Source organism: Sturnus vulgaris, chromosome 5 (genome assembly GCF_052056855.1).
Source record: "Sturnus vulgaris isolate bStuVul1 chromosome 5, bStuVul1.hap1, whole genome shotgun sequence".
In the NCBI taxonomy this organism is placed as follows: Eukaryota; Metazoa; Chordata; class Aves; order Passeriformes; family Sturnidae; genus Sturnus; species Sturnus vulgaris.
Window position 1 is genome coordinate 53,320,293 of NC_142247.1, and position 17,250 is coordinate 53,337,542.

Consider the following 17,250-nt stretch of genomic DNA (forward strand, 5'->3'; position numbering starts at 1 on the left):
CTGCCCATCCAGCTGTAAGAAAACCCAGCTTCTTGCCCTCAACACTCCCTTCTCTTCTACAGCAACTCACTGCCTTCATGCACTAAGGTCCTCTTTCTTCAGCCTTCAATCATTCCATTCTCTGCACAGTAACATTTTTGTAGATGCTACATACTAGTTCCATATAAAATGCAGGTTCTTACAAGCAAATCATCATACTTTGAAGATATGAGAGTTCTTTGAGAAAAAAAACATCAAAATTCAGGCCCATGTTTTCAGTTACATCGATCCACTGCAATTCCTTACTGACCCACACAATGATATAGGCATCATGAAGCTCACAAATAAAAATCTGTAGAACATCAGTTAAATTGATTAAGGAAAAGATGTGAAGCATAAACCTCAGGAATTCATTAATTATCCCAGCTCTGGAACACTCATTAATGAGCCCTTGGAAATGCTATTTAGCATCCACTTGGTACTCCCAGGTCCAGATTTAAAAAAACAGATTAAAAAAAAAGAATATTTGCTTTGCAGAGATGATGTTTAGGTGAACGTTATACATGATCTTTACACTTGAAGGCAGAAAATAATATGGAATTTTAACTTTTCATACTTAGGGAAGATTGAAATAAAACAGCTTAAATTGTTTTAAAAGAACTCTTTTATAAGATCACATTCATTACATGCCAACATAAAACAAAAACTCCCTTCAAAATATTAAGAAATATGAGAAAAGGCTATTAAAAGTAAAACCTCTTTGAATAATAGCCAGCAACTGGTCTTGCAATTGTGCATACAACTTGTGTCCTGTCTTGTAAAGCAGACTCAATCCACTTACATAAAGGTACTTAGAGATGCAACCCCCCCTCACACTTTCACTGTGCCACAATTCAACATGTATTAAACTCCTCCTTGAGCAGTTCACATTTGAACAGAAGTTATGGTAATTCAAATCAGATACAAGAAAACACAACTGCATTTAAGATTTTGTTTTTAAATATATACCAGCAACTGAGTTTGCTATGAATAATTATTCCCAGTGACAAGTCGTAAAAAGTAGATACACCATGGGGCGGGGGAAAGGCATGAAAGTGTTCTATGATCCTTTGCCATATTCAAAGTTTACTGCAGGATAAAACATTAGGCACCAGCTGAATGCCCAGAAGACTGGTGGTTTTCATTTCGTTCTGGCAACAAGAAGTTGCACACCAGTGTTTTTTCTCCCCTGTGCCTCAGTTTCCTCATCTGTAACATGTAAGGGAGATACTGACCTTTAAATCTATAAAGTGCTTTGAGAACTATTGATGAAGCGTTATGCTGTCACAGACAGAAATTATTTTTGGAGGATGTGGGATATGTGTCAATATTATCTTCTCTGCTAATAGCAAAGGTTAAGACAGGTTCATTTCCACATCTCTTTTAGATAAGGAAATGCAGATATTCTTTTACCATGGGGACACCCCTTGAGTCTAGTGACATTTATTACAGCTAACAGTTTCAATTATCACTGCCCAAAGGGGCTCCTTCTTTGCAGGTACCAGCACTACATTTACCAACATGCTGTGGAAGCCAAAAGCTACTCAAATTCACCTATCTGTAAATTTTAGTTTGGAAGCAGTGTCACAGCACGATGGTTTTAGATGACCAAATGTACTTGGATCTCAGGCTTAGGATTTAAATCACCTATTTCCATTCTAGACAAGCCATGGCTGCAAATTCTTTGTAACAAACTTACTAATGCTTTTGTAAGTTGTAAGAGTGTTCGAGGCTTTCCAGGCTTTTGCACCACTGATTAGTGGTTTGTCTCAGTCTCATCTGTTTTTGTTTGGATCCAGGATTATTAAAAAGGCAATTGAGGAGGATTCTCGTGTTCGGACTTGGTTGTTTATTGTATCTTATCAAAATTTACAGAAAGCATAGCAGCACTTCTAGCTTCTTGCTAGAAGTAGGCAAAATGGCTCTAAGCTGAGCCTGTTTCAAGGCTTTTTAAAGCTAAACAGACCAATGAAAGTTTTACACCTATATTATTTATACCTTTGACCCAATAATAGATTCCCATGACCCCTAGAGTGACTTTCAACTGACCAATCTAAAGGTAACTACCTAAGTTCTGTGAAGAAGGAAGAGAAGATGAACAAGAAGAAAGACACCACCCAAAATTCTCCATCTTGTCCCCTAACTACCACTATACATAAAAACCTCAAATTTAAAACCCATCTCCCAGTGAAAATACACATCTAACCCACTCCACATTTATGATTTCTAACTTATTTTTTATATTTAAAAGTCTTCTCCACGGTTTTAGGCCCAGTGCAATGTTTTCCAGGGAGTTTGTGCCTGGAAGCACAGAGAGCTCAGAAAACTCCAGTTTCCTGAGATCCAACAGTAAGTCACCATTACACTTATTTTTTTACACAGTATATTTAACTTGTGATTCTTAAGATAGAAGACTAAAGAGTACAAAACGTATGACTCAAAACTTCCCATGTACCTGGAATTTCTCAGTGATCTATTACATGACTACCCCTGAGCAATAATAATCCATGAAGTCTCAGTATGTAAACACTGGAAAAAAAGTAAGATAATGCACCAAAAAAAAGTCGCTTTGAAAACTAGGCACTCTATCCTATTTCTGACACCGTCCTTCAATAAGGGCAATCTCATCATCCTGCTATATCTAGGTTCCTTTACAAAGGATTAAGGCTACATTGAAAAATGCTAGGCAGAGTTTACTAGCTTTTGGCATTGCTACTCGGCCCCCAAAACTCCCCTAAGAGCTGAAAACTTCACTGTAGCATGGCCTTTGCAGCTCAAGATTTGTGTCTAAACTCTCAGGTCAGGTATTACAAACCTTCAATTTCTACTACTACAGAAAAGTCCCTGCCGAAAAATAATTTGTAGTTTTGTTACACTCTCTCTGTTGATTGTCTAAATGAGTAGTACAAGGTAATATTAGAGTGTAGTTTACCGAAGAGAAAAAACACCCAACCTTAAGGAACGAATTGCTGAGTTTGCAATATTCAATTTCCAGGGTGAAAAAAGAAATTAATACAACTGAGCTCTGCCAAGCTCCAACTTAATAAAAAGTTCACATTAAGAATTATTTTGAAATTCAGATATTAACAATGGAGTTGACAATTTCCTTTCCGAACTTACTACCCACTATCTGAAAATAAATGCAGAGGGTTGCTGAATGGGAAAACTCCTTCCCTGAAGCCAAAATTCTTCTATAACTCCTTATGGTTTCTTATAATGAAGTTGCTTGCTCTACTGAACATACCTAGAAGACCAAAAACTGTAAAGAATCTACTTATTTAAATTTAATGAAAAAGTGTTTATTTATACAAGAAAAATGTTGTAGAAAGAGAGCAGCAGGATGTATTTTTCCACTGCACTTAACCCTAGGGTGTCCATATCCAGTCACCAGTTTCCAATTTAAGACAAAAATTAAAGTATCACGCAATACTTATTTTTTTCTTTCAGTGCAGAGCTGGCAGTACAAGTTCACATAGAATGGGGAGGAACAGATACAATGATATTGTTCTCAATCTTTAATTACTAAATACGAATGTCTGACTGATCAGAACAAAATCACCCTCATATTAATTTGAAAATAGTTAGCTCCCCTTAACTGCTGTGTTCCTGTTTGCAACTTGTGAACATTGTTCAACAGTAGTAACATTCATGCTACATCAAAAGTTATTCGTACCCACCTGAATTTACAAGTAATATAAAAATTATTTCACTCTACTTAAAACAGTACTAGTCTTATATGAGAAACAAAGTCTACAATAGAGAAAATCAATATTTATTAGACTCTTATTTATATAAGAGTTTAGAATCCACAAAGTCACACCAATATAATTAACATGGACACAGTAAAGTCATTTTAAGAACTCTTTGGACAGAAAATATTTATTTCAAAGAACAGCTAAAAGAAACATTTGGTCTAAAACTGACCTTTAATTTTTTTGGTGAATATTGTCTGAATTAATAAAATACAGCAAGTTAAGCCAAAATATTAATTTAAATTAAAAAGATCTTAAGATAGCTTTGCTTAGGATCACAGTGAAGTTGTAACACTGACAACCACCAACCTGTATTGCACTGCAGTCCAATAAGTCAGTATTATTATCCTAATCAAGCATCAGATTTGAAGCATTACATGCTTCAATTGCTGAACTACTTTACTGCAAGTCTCCGAGTCTGTTCTGGAGCTGACAGAGGCTAACATGCTCAGTGTTACTGCTTCCTGCTCCGTGGGAGAAATGACAACTGCTTTTTTGTCAAGTCAAGTGTTTGTCACTATTCTGAAAACATCCACCTACGCAATATATTACAATGCTTTTATGACAGTATAAAATCAGCAGGCAAATTGATACACCATACTAACATAATAAAAACATATATAATAAATGCTAGTTATAATCATTGAACAGATAAAAGTTGTTAGTGACATACTGATTTTTTTTTCTGATGTTAACACCTTTGGAAACAAGATATTCCTCTGTAAGGGCACTGATGCACCTTAAATCCCAATGACTGAAAGAAAGTACCCCTTGTCAAGAAGACTTTGGATTTCCAGTTTTTGTGCGGATATTCCCTTCCTTTATGATCAACTAACTACATCAATTGCTCTGAGCACCTGAACAGCCTCAATCTATCAGTATAGAAACAGAAAACTCTTGATGCTATGTTTATGACAGACAATACTACTCCCATGAGTATATAGTTTAGACAAAAAACAAGCTGGTTACCTCACTAAGACAGAATTCAAGAAAAATTATACCTACTCGAGAGACTTTACATGAATATAGAAATAGGGTACCTCTCCCAGTCTCCTGCAATAAATTATCACAAGTGTGGGATCTACATAATAGCAATATATTTCTGGAAGTTCAGTATGGTTGACTGTGTGTATATCAGATTTAAGTCTGTGTAACCGGGTCCTCAAAAGACCTAGGAGATAAACTGTCAGAAGCTTTAACACTGTGGTACAAACACTTCCTACAGAGATATGGTGATGAAGAGTGCCAGTAACACAGCTGGATCTTGAGAACACCTTGTGGGGTGGGGTAGATAAAAAACGATTTATTTCCTGACAGTGCATTCTATTTCTGGGCACAGAGAGCAGATTGGCAGAATAAATTGAAGGCTAGTCAGCTTCATCAATGGAAGTGTCCCATTGAACATCTGTTACTCAAAAGTGCATCCTTCAGACGGCCACTACAATCCACCATGTTATGTGCAATGATACGCAGCTCAAGAGTTTTTTACTAGATTATGTGGAACTAAGATCTTTAAATCTGCCAATCCCTACATAAAAGCTTCAGTTCTGAAACAAATGCAACAGTCCTCTGCTGCTCCAGTCTGGAGAATTCCAGACTCCAAGAAGTGACATTACAGTCAGCTCATTCCAGTACTAGGTTACTCTGACAAACCAAGCACCACGCTGCACCTAAAGTGCCCAGAGTGCCTGAACTGAAAAATAGCTTTGATGATGCATGGCAGACATCTGTATTCGTGGCTGATTTCTTTATTTGGAATAAGCACACTACATAACAGCCTTTGCTTATTCAGACTTGCATCATAATGATATCTTCTGTATGCAGTGACCTTGGAGAAGTTATTTCCAGTCAAATGGATATTGGTACTGCAACATTTTATTGCTAAAACAATTATCGCAGCCAGAATTGACATGCAAGTCACCATCGTGAAATAAAGCCTAAAACCACTCAGCTTCTAAATCCAGGACAGATTGTTATCTACCTTCTGCTCTGAAGCAAATGCTACCTGTTGTAGAAGAGAACTGTTTGCACAGCACCAAGTCTCACCAGGGGACCAGCTCCTGCCAGCGCTGACTTATACAAGTGACATTGGTAAAAAAATACGGCCTAAAGGGAGAGAGGGAATAACCAGAGACTCAAGCGGAAAAAATGATAAAATAAAAACTTGAGAGAAGTGTTTACAGAACTGAGGCATGCAAACACCATGTAGGAGATCTTGTGGATATAGAAGACGGAATGAACTTTAAAGTTTCCTGTGCTCATACCTTTACACCCCAGACAGAACCGATGATTAAGGTGAGATATCAGAACAGACAGAGTATGTGATGATTAAACTATCACTAATTACACTACTTCATACCCTAGAACAGTCTCTGGAGCTCAATCAGGAAACAAATTATTGCATCTTAGCTGACAGTAAACTGCTATAACACTCCAAAATGCAACTTCAGGTAGGATTCCAAGAGAAGTACATCCCTGGAGGCTCTAAGGGTACACAGAACTTTTCTTAAATTACTTACAAACTACTCATCAGAAAAGAAACCTTCAGACAGGATACATTTTCTTGGTAGGTCATTGCTCTGCAAACAAAAAGTGAAAGAAATGCAGCATCCTTTAAGGTCATCCCTGCTGTACCTCATGTGCTTTGTAGAAGCACAGCTACAAGTCAGCTACATCTCCTTACCGGAAGGCAAAATCTCTTTTTTATCTCCTGAAATCAGAGATCAGAAACCTTATGAGCTTGTGTTAACAGTATCAGTATCAAATAGACTTGATAATTTGTCCACTGCAGCAGGTGATTACATGCACAGGCACACTTCCGTCTGCTGCAAACTTCTAGGCACCTGCATTTCCTCAGGTTTCCAAAAGCAATTTCTAGGAATAAAAAGACAATACTGAATTTTGCTGCTGGCAGGAAAACCAAGTTTGACTTGAACTTAATGTCAAAGTAGACAGTTACGTGGACAGCAGCAGATCTGCCCCTTACTCTGTGATCTACATGCTACTGACAATGCTAGAAGAGACAGTTCACATGTCCCCATCCCCAGAACTGCTATTGTCTCCTTGCAAATTTCCCTGGTTGTGCAGATAGGAGTTACTAAGACCTGGGCCACTTTCTGCACATGATAGGAAACAGTGCAGAATGCATACATGCACAGAGGAACAAACTCTCTTCCCATCGCAACAAAAATTGGGTAATGATGGCTGTACACCATAGGATGTACCAGGAGCTGTTTACACCACTCTAATCTCAAAACCACACTCAATATTAATTTGAGCAACTACTAGGCTAGCACTCAAAACTGCACCAGGAAGCGTGCCAACAAATCTAACACCATGGACAGTCATGGAACAGTGCTGAGTTCATGCTACTGCCCCACTTACGTTTGTTAGCTACCAGTATGTTAGCTGGCTGACAGACCAGAGGTGAGAAAAAGGACAAGATGCATCCTTCTGCCACCAAGCTTAAATGTTATCAGCAACATAAAGGTATGGTCCAGACAGGTAAAGCCAGTGTGAGAGATGGACTCTTGGTAACGCAGGGCGAAGCCTAGAGCAGCAGCATGAGCATTTACATTTTTGATAATCAAGTTTCATAAACAATATGAAAAGAGGACAGAGAAACAAACAGGATTTATCATTTACAGCCAGAAAAGACCAGAGTTGTTCAAAGAGGCTGTTAAGAAAAAGCCTCAATGATGAACTGAAGCATTCAAAGCAAGACCTCCTAAATGACACAAAAAGATGAAGTTAAAACATGAAGTGAGATCTACATATCCCAGCGAAACATTTAGCACCAAATCCATCTCCATGCATCCTATCAAACAAAACTGTAACACAACTATATGTAGGTTGCATCTAGATGTTTGAACTAAGGCAAGGAAGGGCATGCCCTGAACAGGGACAACAGTTGTATTATCAGTTTCTCAGGCACAGAAATACTGGCACCTGAATATGGTATGGATAAATCTCCCAAAGACAAAACTATTTTTAAAAATAAAGAAGAGGTGTATTGAATTGCTACTGAGTTCTAGAAATCAAGCACAAGCAGGATTTTCTGTTGCAATCACACTTAAAATTTAGAGCTATACAAGGTTTTAAAGTTCCAGCTAGACAAACTGAGCACAGTGCTAACAGTACAGTTAACACAAAGAAGCCAACATTGTTTAAGAAAGGTCAAATTACAACACCTATTGTATGGCTAAAAGAGATTGGTTCACATAACATTGTACAAAATTAGGCTTAAATCCTGAATTTTTTAGAACTGTTAATTATCAGGCTGCTAAAAATACAAATGCTTATAAATGCATAAATTATGAATTTCATACCTGAGATACTCTTAACTAAAACCTAAAGCAAATAAAGAAAAAAAAATAGCCCTGCTTTTAAATTGTTAGACACTATTGCTTCCTTCTCTGCAAATGCAAGGGGAAGTTTTTGCCTGTGGTATTGCACAGAACACACACCACTACAGGATGTTCATAGTTTTCTTCCTCTTTTCAGTTAACCACAAAAATCAAGCGCAGTTTTACAGAGAGAAGCTTATTTGGATGCCTTTGTGTATATTTAGTGTCATAAGCCAAGTGATGTTTCTGTTTGCTTTGGCTGACTGAGGGGGAGTAAAGGGAAAAAATGTCTACTTAGAAAGAATGACCACATCTTAGCTATGCTCAGAAAGAGCTGTCACATGGTTAGAGGAGCAGGAAATAACTTACAGTTCAGTCGAAGCAGGACTAAGCAATTCTGTGGTTTCAAATCTATGCCTGTAGAGTTGCTGAAGCTGTATCTTCCAGTATACAGTTTCTTAATATAGCAGCTTACAAACTGGAGAGTCCGGTCCTGCCTGGAGAAGCAGCAGTGAAGGGTGGAGCAGTGCAAAAAGCCTGAGGAATATCACACCCCTGTGTCTGTGTACCCTTCTCATATCCACTAAAAGTTCTCTTCCCTATAACAACATTAACAATGACTTTGGCCAGTGAAGACAATACAGGTAAGAAATGTGCAATGGCCAGGTCTCAGGCTCAAGTGCACTCCACGTCTGCATCAGCAAACAGATGCCTGGCATGGACACTGCCTCCTCTCCTCATGACTTTCCTTGTGCAATGCTCTGCTGAGCTACAATATATGCTATGTCTATCCCAGCACTGCATATGGGTAGGACTACACATCTCATGAGACACAAATCAGATCCTCCTCTGTTCAGCCTCAAGAACAAAGCATTTGAGGAACTGAGGAGGGGGAATAAGAGAGTGGAGGAGAGAATGGTGAGGAAGAGTTGGTCCTACCTGGAGATCTTTGCACAGATTTTGGATGCAGGAGCTGAAGGAAGAAAGTAAGATTCTGAAAACACTTGAGGTGCAAGAGGAAAACAGGAAAGGAGGAAACCCTGTTACTGGGACAGGACAGAAAATTCACTAAAAGCATAAAAAGAGCATGTGTGTTAAGAGAGTACAGGTGAACGTGACAATGCAGAGACACGAGATTTGGAGAGCAGAGGTCACTATGCAGGACTTCAAGGTACATCAGCAGGATGGGGCTTACAAAAGAAATAGTGGTTAAATTGATTCCTAAAATAGAAAATTCTTTTAAAGTCAATAAATTACTGCTTCTGTTACAAAATGTACTACGGAAGTTATTAAAAAATCTCACTTTTCTTTATCCCCAACACAGAAAAATATTAATACCACAAATTAATATTAATTTCTTATCCACAAATCACGAACAGGTAAATTGGCTGTGACCTTGAGAGGGGAGAAAACATTTAAAATTTACTGCCAAATTCCCACTTTCAAATTCTTGTTCTTCAGCCTAGGCAGAAAGAAAAGTACTATGGCTTGTTACTTAATCTCAGCCAGTGCTGGCTAACTTTTGGAAAACCATTATCATCAGTAATACTTGAAGTAAATGTGTTTTTAGAAAGGATTTGCAATCTCAGAGGCAAGAACTATCTTTGCGAAATTGAGAGTTCAAATAATGAAAAACAGTTTTCTGTTCAAAAAGGCAAAAGTCACACTTTTTTTTGCTACTCGGTGTTTCTCAAATTGCAGGCACAGTACCTTAATGTGCAAAAGATGCTTATACCGGAACTTACCTGTGCTCACTAAATACACCACCCTGATGTTGCTAATGGCTAATGAACAAGGGGAGATAAAGGCAAAATAACACATTTGCATTGAAGGGAAACGAGATGAATGCAGGGAAATTCTGAATTACACAAAGCTCTACAGGGGAAAATGGTGTGTGAAACTGTCTTACAGAAATAGAAACAGCCTTAATGTGATCTTTCAGCTTTAAGCTAGACACACTGGAAATGTATTAACACTGAAAAATGTATTAACACTGTTTCTCAGAAAACCTAAAAAGAAAACGCTGCCTTAAGAGTGAGGATTTTAAGGACAGTTAAATAAACAGCAGAGGGAAAACAGCCTCACCAAGGTGGGGATGCATGTATGAAAGCAAGTGCCTAAAGTGAGAAGCAATCTGCAAATGTGTCATTGAGCTCTGCAGCAACAGTTTCCTTGCCAGCAATGATCATCTCCACAGAACATTATGTCTACAGGAACTGAGTAATTCATTTAATAAACTTACTCCAGAATCATATATTCTTAACACAGACATTCTAATTTGAGATGCCTAAAGTATCATTTAATGCATAAAGAAGTGTCAGCAAAACTGTCTACCTTTAACTCAGAAGTGTCTGAGAAAACACTACTAAATTTTAAGAATTAAGTAAGTGAGCAGCTTTCTAAGAAGGTGTCCCTATGATTGTTTGAATTGCATCTTTTATTTTTCTATTTGGACTTTTTAGAACACTGCTCTTGTCATGTGATGACCACACTTAAGGATCTTCAAATTTAACTACAATTGCCCCGAAGGAAAATGCACATCTACTGTTCCCATTTTATTGGATATCCAGGCATCAACATGTCTGGTAACCACAAAAGATAGTGTGGCAGTGTACCCAAGCAAATACCCAGAGAAACTAAACTATCTTGCACAGCATCTGAGTCATGTACCAGTATAGTGGGCTGTTTAAAACCACCCATGAAGATACACTTCTAGATCCACTAAATCCACTCTGCAAGACTTACTGTTAAAAGGAAAACAAACTAGCCAATAAAGGAAAAAAAAAATCCCTCCGTGCTAGGTAACACAATGTCAGCGTTTCTTCAGGAAACTGTACCCTAACCAACCAATAAGCAACTCTGTCTAGTGCCTGTGACACATTTTCATTACTTTCTGTATTTTATTATCTAGGTATTAGGTAATGAAATCATAAGTCTCCTGTACACCAAGTTTTATTTCTGTACTACAAAGATTCCTCAAGAGACTAGCTCACTGGAAGAGAAGACGCTATAAATCTTACCACACAGCTTCAAGTCAACAGCAAATTTTCTCAGCAAACGGAGCATTTAGAGCTCCACAAACCCCATCTATTCTGCAGACAGTTCTGCCTATAAAAGCTCAGTGACAGGATCGGGCCTTTTTCCATGTTGGTTAATGAACTACAAAGTTCCTAGGTGGCACTCGCTCATCAAATACAAATATCCTGAATGCTTCACTCCACCCATTCCAGCACTAAGCTAGAAGCTTCCAGTGGCAATTGCTGGCACCTGCAGCCACTATCAATAAAAGCAGTAGATGAGTTCTTAATGCTGGCACTATTAAAAGTAGAGCAATAAGAGTCATAGTAAGTTCTAAAGAAAAAGAATGGTGAGATTTTTTCAGGCAGAAGTACCAAAACCTTTTCAAAAACAGAAATATAAGATCTAAAATTAGAGCATTCCCCATTAAAATGTTTTTAGCCCAAAACTGCATGGTTCTTACAAGATGGATCTTCCACTCTTCACTTGTGATAAATTCAGCTAGTACTAAATCTTGCAGAGCCCCAGAATAACCAGAGAAAAACATTCTAGCGATAAATTCAAAACAATATTTACAAGCAGATAAAGCCAAGAAATCCCATCAATTTTCCATTAAAGGAAGAACAAAGTAGTCTTTACATTTACAAATTTGCATGAAATAGCAAACTCTATCTTCTAACAAGAACCTAGCTCTTCCTTGGGTCTCCTAAGCAAGGACTATCTGGACATCTTGGTGAAAAACTTGCAGTCAAAATTTGACTGTTCACCTGAATACTGCATTAAAACTGTATCGTCTTCTAAATTCCTTAGTATGACTCCTAGCTGTGAAAAAACAGTAAGTTACAACACAACATCTTGTGACTACAAATTGTTTTCATCCTGTTGTGTATGTATACCGTAGGATTCCAGAGCACTTATCAGTAGCATGAGTGGCATACCTGACCATCTGATTAACCACAGAGATGCTGAGAGACTTCCGGCACTTGACTGCCTTCAAAACAGATAAAATATATCTACAAAGATGCTCAGAAGAGAATGTTATAATGCTGAAGCCTTAACAGAGCAAGGTGCAGGCTCCAGGTCTATCTTAGTAGATCACCCTTCACTCAGCAATACATAATGCTTCACAACAGAGACACAGTGACTGAAACTTGTTGCTGGACTCACTCCTTGTGTCATGACACAATTTGTCCAGCACATAAGGTAGAGGTTTATGGACACTTATGGGATTTTAACACCTAAATTTCTGTCTTTTACTCCTTAACTATATCCCACGCTTTGTAAATGACGCTGTGTCTCAAATACAGCTATGAGATGCAGTGCCTTCTAGACTGTTCCCAAGTGGTCTCAAAACATTTCTCACCCATGGGTAAATAAGCTAAGGCATTGAAATATGCTGTAAAGACATGGATAGCAAGCTGTGAGGAGAAAGAGCATGAGAAACACACTATGATAAGGTCAGTCATTGTACCACTTGCTCTACAGACTGATATCCATTACCGCGAAAATCAGTTTTGTAGGCACAGGTTTGGTACAAAGGAACTGTCAAAACTCCACTATCATTCCCTCTAGAATGGAAGACTATCACTGAGAAGTTGTCCAGGGAACTCACTATAGTGGATACTAGAGGTGTCTAAAGATGCTACATGTCTTTTGTAGAACAGAGCAAATCTATAAAGAAATCCAGGTGTAATTCTCAATACTCTTTTGTTCCACAAAACTCCATCCTTTAAACTTTATCTTCTCCCACCACATCTCATTTAAAACAAAGATGAGAGAATTACCACTGAATTAATGACTCAGTTCTCCCGACCTGTACAGGGCATAAGTCCTTCTTAAACTGCAATGTCGATGGTTTTTAGGTGTACAGACTGCAGCCTAAACTCAAACTGAGGAGTTCCAACACTTCTCAGACACGTGAAGTTACCCATTACTTACACCTGCAATCTAACTTCAAGTCTTATAAACACATGTAATCTTACAAGTCCCTTCCTGATAAAACATTTAATTCTTATCAATTAAGAGCTATAACTGCCATTCAAGTTTTAATTTTGTTTTATCTCAACTATTACTGCAATTTGTTCTTTGGGTCTGATATACAAACTTATTCTGGTCACATGCACCTTTAAAAGCAGCCAAAACAGTTTTCTTAGCTAGCTTACTGCTGTGTCACTTCTCTTTCTGCATCCATCACCAGTTCCTGTTTACCATATGAACCATGGCAGGACCTTACAAAGAACAACATATTCCTAGCCTTATTCATTACACTTATCCAAGTGTTGAGTCCCACTTCTAAGCAGCATATAATACCCATAATCCATTTTACCTGCTTCTAATGCTACCGAGTACATAATTCTCTTTTTTTCTTTGTTTCCTAAGGCCTCTCAAAATCATTTCTACAGAATAAACCAGTTTTTCATTACTGACATCTCTGACCAATATTGATCACGCAAATTATAAAACTTCTTTATTACAGATTATAAAAGGGACACCTAGCATTTACTTTTTCTCATCGCTATTTAAAGTAATGATTTTTAACTAACCAGAACTTCTGTAAAAACTTCTAAGCTGGGCATAACCACAAAAAAATCATTAATATGCACATAACTAACCTCATAGCTCTCCTTAGTATAAATGTACATAAAATTTTATTTCTACATTATTATTAAAAAGTTATTGCAAACCTTTTAGACGTAGCAAGTTTTACAGCTGACCTAGATAACAAAGGTCACAAACCTCAACGAAAATTAGTTACATGCCTAAATAATGGAAGTCCTAAAGGGCTTTAGGCTGGTTACATTCTGTAAGTAGTTCTAAATCTGGATTAATATTTCACCCAAATTAACTATAGCTACATCTTTGACTATTAGCCAGTGGCTTGGTTTTGAAAGCCTGATCTGTCATGGGCAAAGGTATTTTAATTGCTTATAGATTCAGATAAACATTTTACAGCTCAGCAAGTGGAAGGGAAGAAAAAAAGAGTAGAAAAAAAATCAATTACCCTCTGTATCCACACTTGCTAACTAGCGAGCTTCTCGAAATACCAGTAGTAGTCTGTAAAATGGTATCAACCTTAGCAACACAGAGCGACAGCTCTTCACCATTTCCCCCACTCACAGGAAATTTTTCTATCAGGCATCATTACTTAAGACGCCATTGGAACTATGTCCATTTCTGAGTTCACAGACTGTGAGTACTCAATCAAAGTTAGACTACTTAATAAATTCCTTTGCTTTTCCATAAAACAAAAATCAGGTGATTGAATCCTCAATGTTATTTCAAAATAGCTGCCGTGTTACCAGTCAGAAACAAGGGAAAGACTGAAATAAATCAGCTCCAGATCACCACATGCTTCCTTTAACTAAGCCCTTCAGGCCTGATAGCAGCACTATGGTGTCCATTAAGAACTCTATAAATTATTACTACACAGAGTACCTTAGGAGCATAGTTTAATGTCTCAATTTTCCTCTAGTGTTCATTGCAGTAGTGATCTAAACACAGGTCTAGTCAAACAAAACCTAAAATTATGTCTATGTGGCTGATACACATCACATCCAGTAGCCTCTCCATGTTCCAGAGCAACAGAAACACCACCTGCAGCAGCAAGACAGCTCAGATATTTCAGGTGATTGCAAGAGCATTCAACAGAACTCACAAAATTTTCCTTTCTTAAAAAGCAGCACTTACAGTCTGAAATTTCACTAATGAGTAATTCAAACATGGATATTATAAGATCAAATATCACGAATGTTACAGCAAAAAGGCATTTATCAGCATAGCATGTTGAGTCAAGGTAGGAGGTCAAGAGTACCAAGATACCAAGAGATACTGTCGTTTCAAGCTAGACAGCCAAGGCTGTTACCATCTCCAGGTACTCATTCCACTTCTCTGCTCAGGACAATGCCCTCCAAGGGACAGCATATTCAATCTGTTCACTTGTTTCTGAATTTCTGATTCACACCACACAGTAAGCCAAAAAAGTCTAGTTAAATACCTCTATACCTTCAACACTCAAGTCCTCAAGACTGAGCAGAGAACCTCAACTGTACTAAGATAAGCCAATGATTAACAGCATAAAAGGCTGGGGAAAAGGGGAAACAACAGACCACATTTATAAGAACCTCAATTGGAAAGTCATCCAACATTCAGTGTAAATCAGAAGAATGTGTAATTTCAAGCAAGCCATAAATCCCATGACACCTAGATCTTGCATTGATATTTACTTCAAGTCTCCTTTCAACCTATTGTTTATTCAGAAAAGTTGGGACCTTAACTAGGTAAGTTTTACAGCTGAGTATAATAGAAATTAAAAGTGCATTCACCTGACAAGAAAAAAAAATCAATTTACACATGAATTCATCCACTCTTTTTTTATATTTAGAGAAAAGTTGATATCGTTTTTTCTTTCTTAGCAAAGAAGCTGAGGACATGAAACGTTGCCTGAAATTAACTGAAGCATTTCTACAAATCTATACTTTCCAAAATACATACTTTAGGGTCATACCTTCTGACACACAACTTAGTTAGTGTGACAGCATCTTATCTAACCACCTCAACGTGAATATTCTCTACTTCCTGTTCAGCTGCTGCATCTTACGGTTTCCTTGCAGCAGTCAGTATGATCAACAATACCATCTCAAAGTCCAGAGAGTTATGTGGAATCAGTATGATTACACGGATATCCTGCTTTAAGTCACAGTTTTAAGTTCATGAAACATCCTCCATAGCTTTACAACAAGTGCCTAACAGTATTTTAGGTACTGGACGCAAAGCACCAGAATAGCCATTGTTTTTAAAAAATCTATTTTAAAAAAAGCAGCTTCTTTTCAAATTAAAGTAGCTATCTTTTGAAGCTTTCAAATAGTTCTTTAATACAGGTAAGTAGTTTTACATTACATGCAAGAAAGTATTCTGAGACCGAACTTACTGATATAGAAATAGTAAAATATGCAGCATTTGAGTGGTATTTGAGTACAGGAACCTGTAGTTTAGGCTAAGAAAAGTACAGACTAAACCCAAGGCAGGCCTAGCACTGATACGAGCCCTCCTACAACTTCGTCCAACACTGCTTTGTTGTACCGCTGGTGCACCTGGGGCCGTCCCAGCCTCGTCGAGCAATTGTACTTTTACCCCCCGAGCCCCGCGGCTGCTCCTTTGCAGCCGGTTCCCCTGCAGGGCACGAGTCGGCTGCAGGGCAGCGGGAGCCTCATATGCCGATGGACAGCGAGGCGCGGAAGGACGGCGCCCACACCGGTGCTCGAGGAGGACTCGGAGCCGCCCGGCTTCGAAGGGAGCGAGGCCGGGCCCGGCGCTCAAGGCCCGCAGACCCGCCGGACCGGGCCGGCCGAGGGGCCGCCGCCGCCGCCGTTCATCGCTCCCCGCCCTGCGCTGCGGGCGAGCCGGGCAGGCAGCGAGGCCTGCGAGGGCCGGCCCCCTCCCGACACCGGGACGGGGCAGTGGAGCAGGATGAAACTTCCGCAGCCTCAACTTCCCAGCGCCCGGCCAGGCTGTCCTCGCACGCCCCCGCCGGCCCCGGGCCTCGACCCGCCGCGCCCTAGTAGGGCGGCTGGGGGTGCCCCAGTCCCCTCGCCCCCCTGGTCGGGACTTACCACGCATTTCTTGCCGAGGAAGCCGAAGAGGCTCTCGTTCTCCTGCGGAGTGAGCAGCAGCGAGCCCACATTGGTGACCCGCCGTGGGGGCTGCTGCTGCGGGGCGCCGCTCATGGCCGGGGCCGGCCCGGCGCTGCCCTCGCCGCCCTGCGACCGATGGCGCCCGCGGCCCCTTCCTCCCCTTCCTCCTCCGCCGCCGGGGCCTCAAAGCAGCCGCATCGTGGAGCCTCCCTGGCGGGGCCGGGCAAGGAGGAAGGAGAAGAGGAGCGGCGGGGAGAGTGCCGGGGAGGAGGGCGGCCGGGGAAAGGGGGTACCGGGCAGCGGTGCAGCCGCCGGAGCCGCTCCGCACCGGAGCCGATCCCGATCGCTCCCGCCCCTAAACTTCCAACTCCGGCCCGGCCCCAGCGGCCGCGCGATCCAACATGGCAGCGGGGGCGGGCGAGACCACAGCGCGCGGCAGCCAAGGGGGAGCTCGGCAAGAGCGCGGCCGCCGCGACCATGCGCCGT

At 39.9% G+C, this 17,250-nt stretch overlaps 1 protein-coding gene across 1 annotated transcript in view; it reads right to left on the reverse strand.

The window, feature by feature from the left end:
• The window catches only part of WASL (WASP like actin nucleation promoting factor), a 50,529-nt gene extending 33,630 nt beyond the window's left edge, over positions 1-16,899 (reverse strand). The window contains exon 1 of the mRNA XM_014877731.2: positions 16,744-16,899. Within this exon, the coding sequence (XP_014733217.1) occupies positions 16,744-16,857 (114 nt within the window). The 5' untranslated portion in view covers positions 16,858-16,899. The remainder of the gene's footprint in view (positions 1-16,743) is intronic.
• Positions 16,900-17,250: the final 351 nt, after the last annotated feature.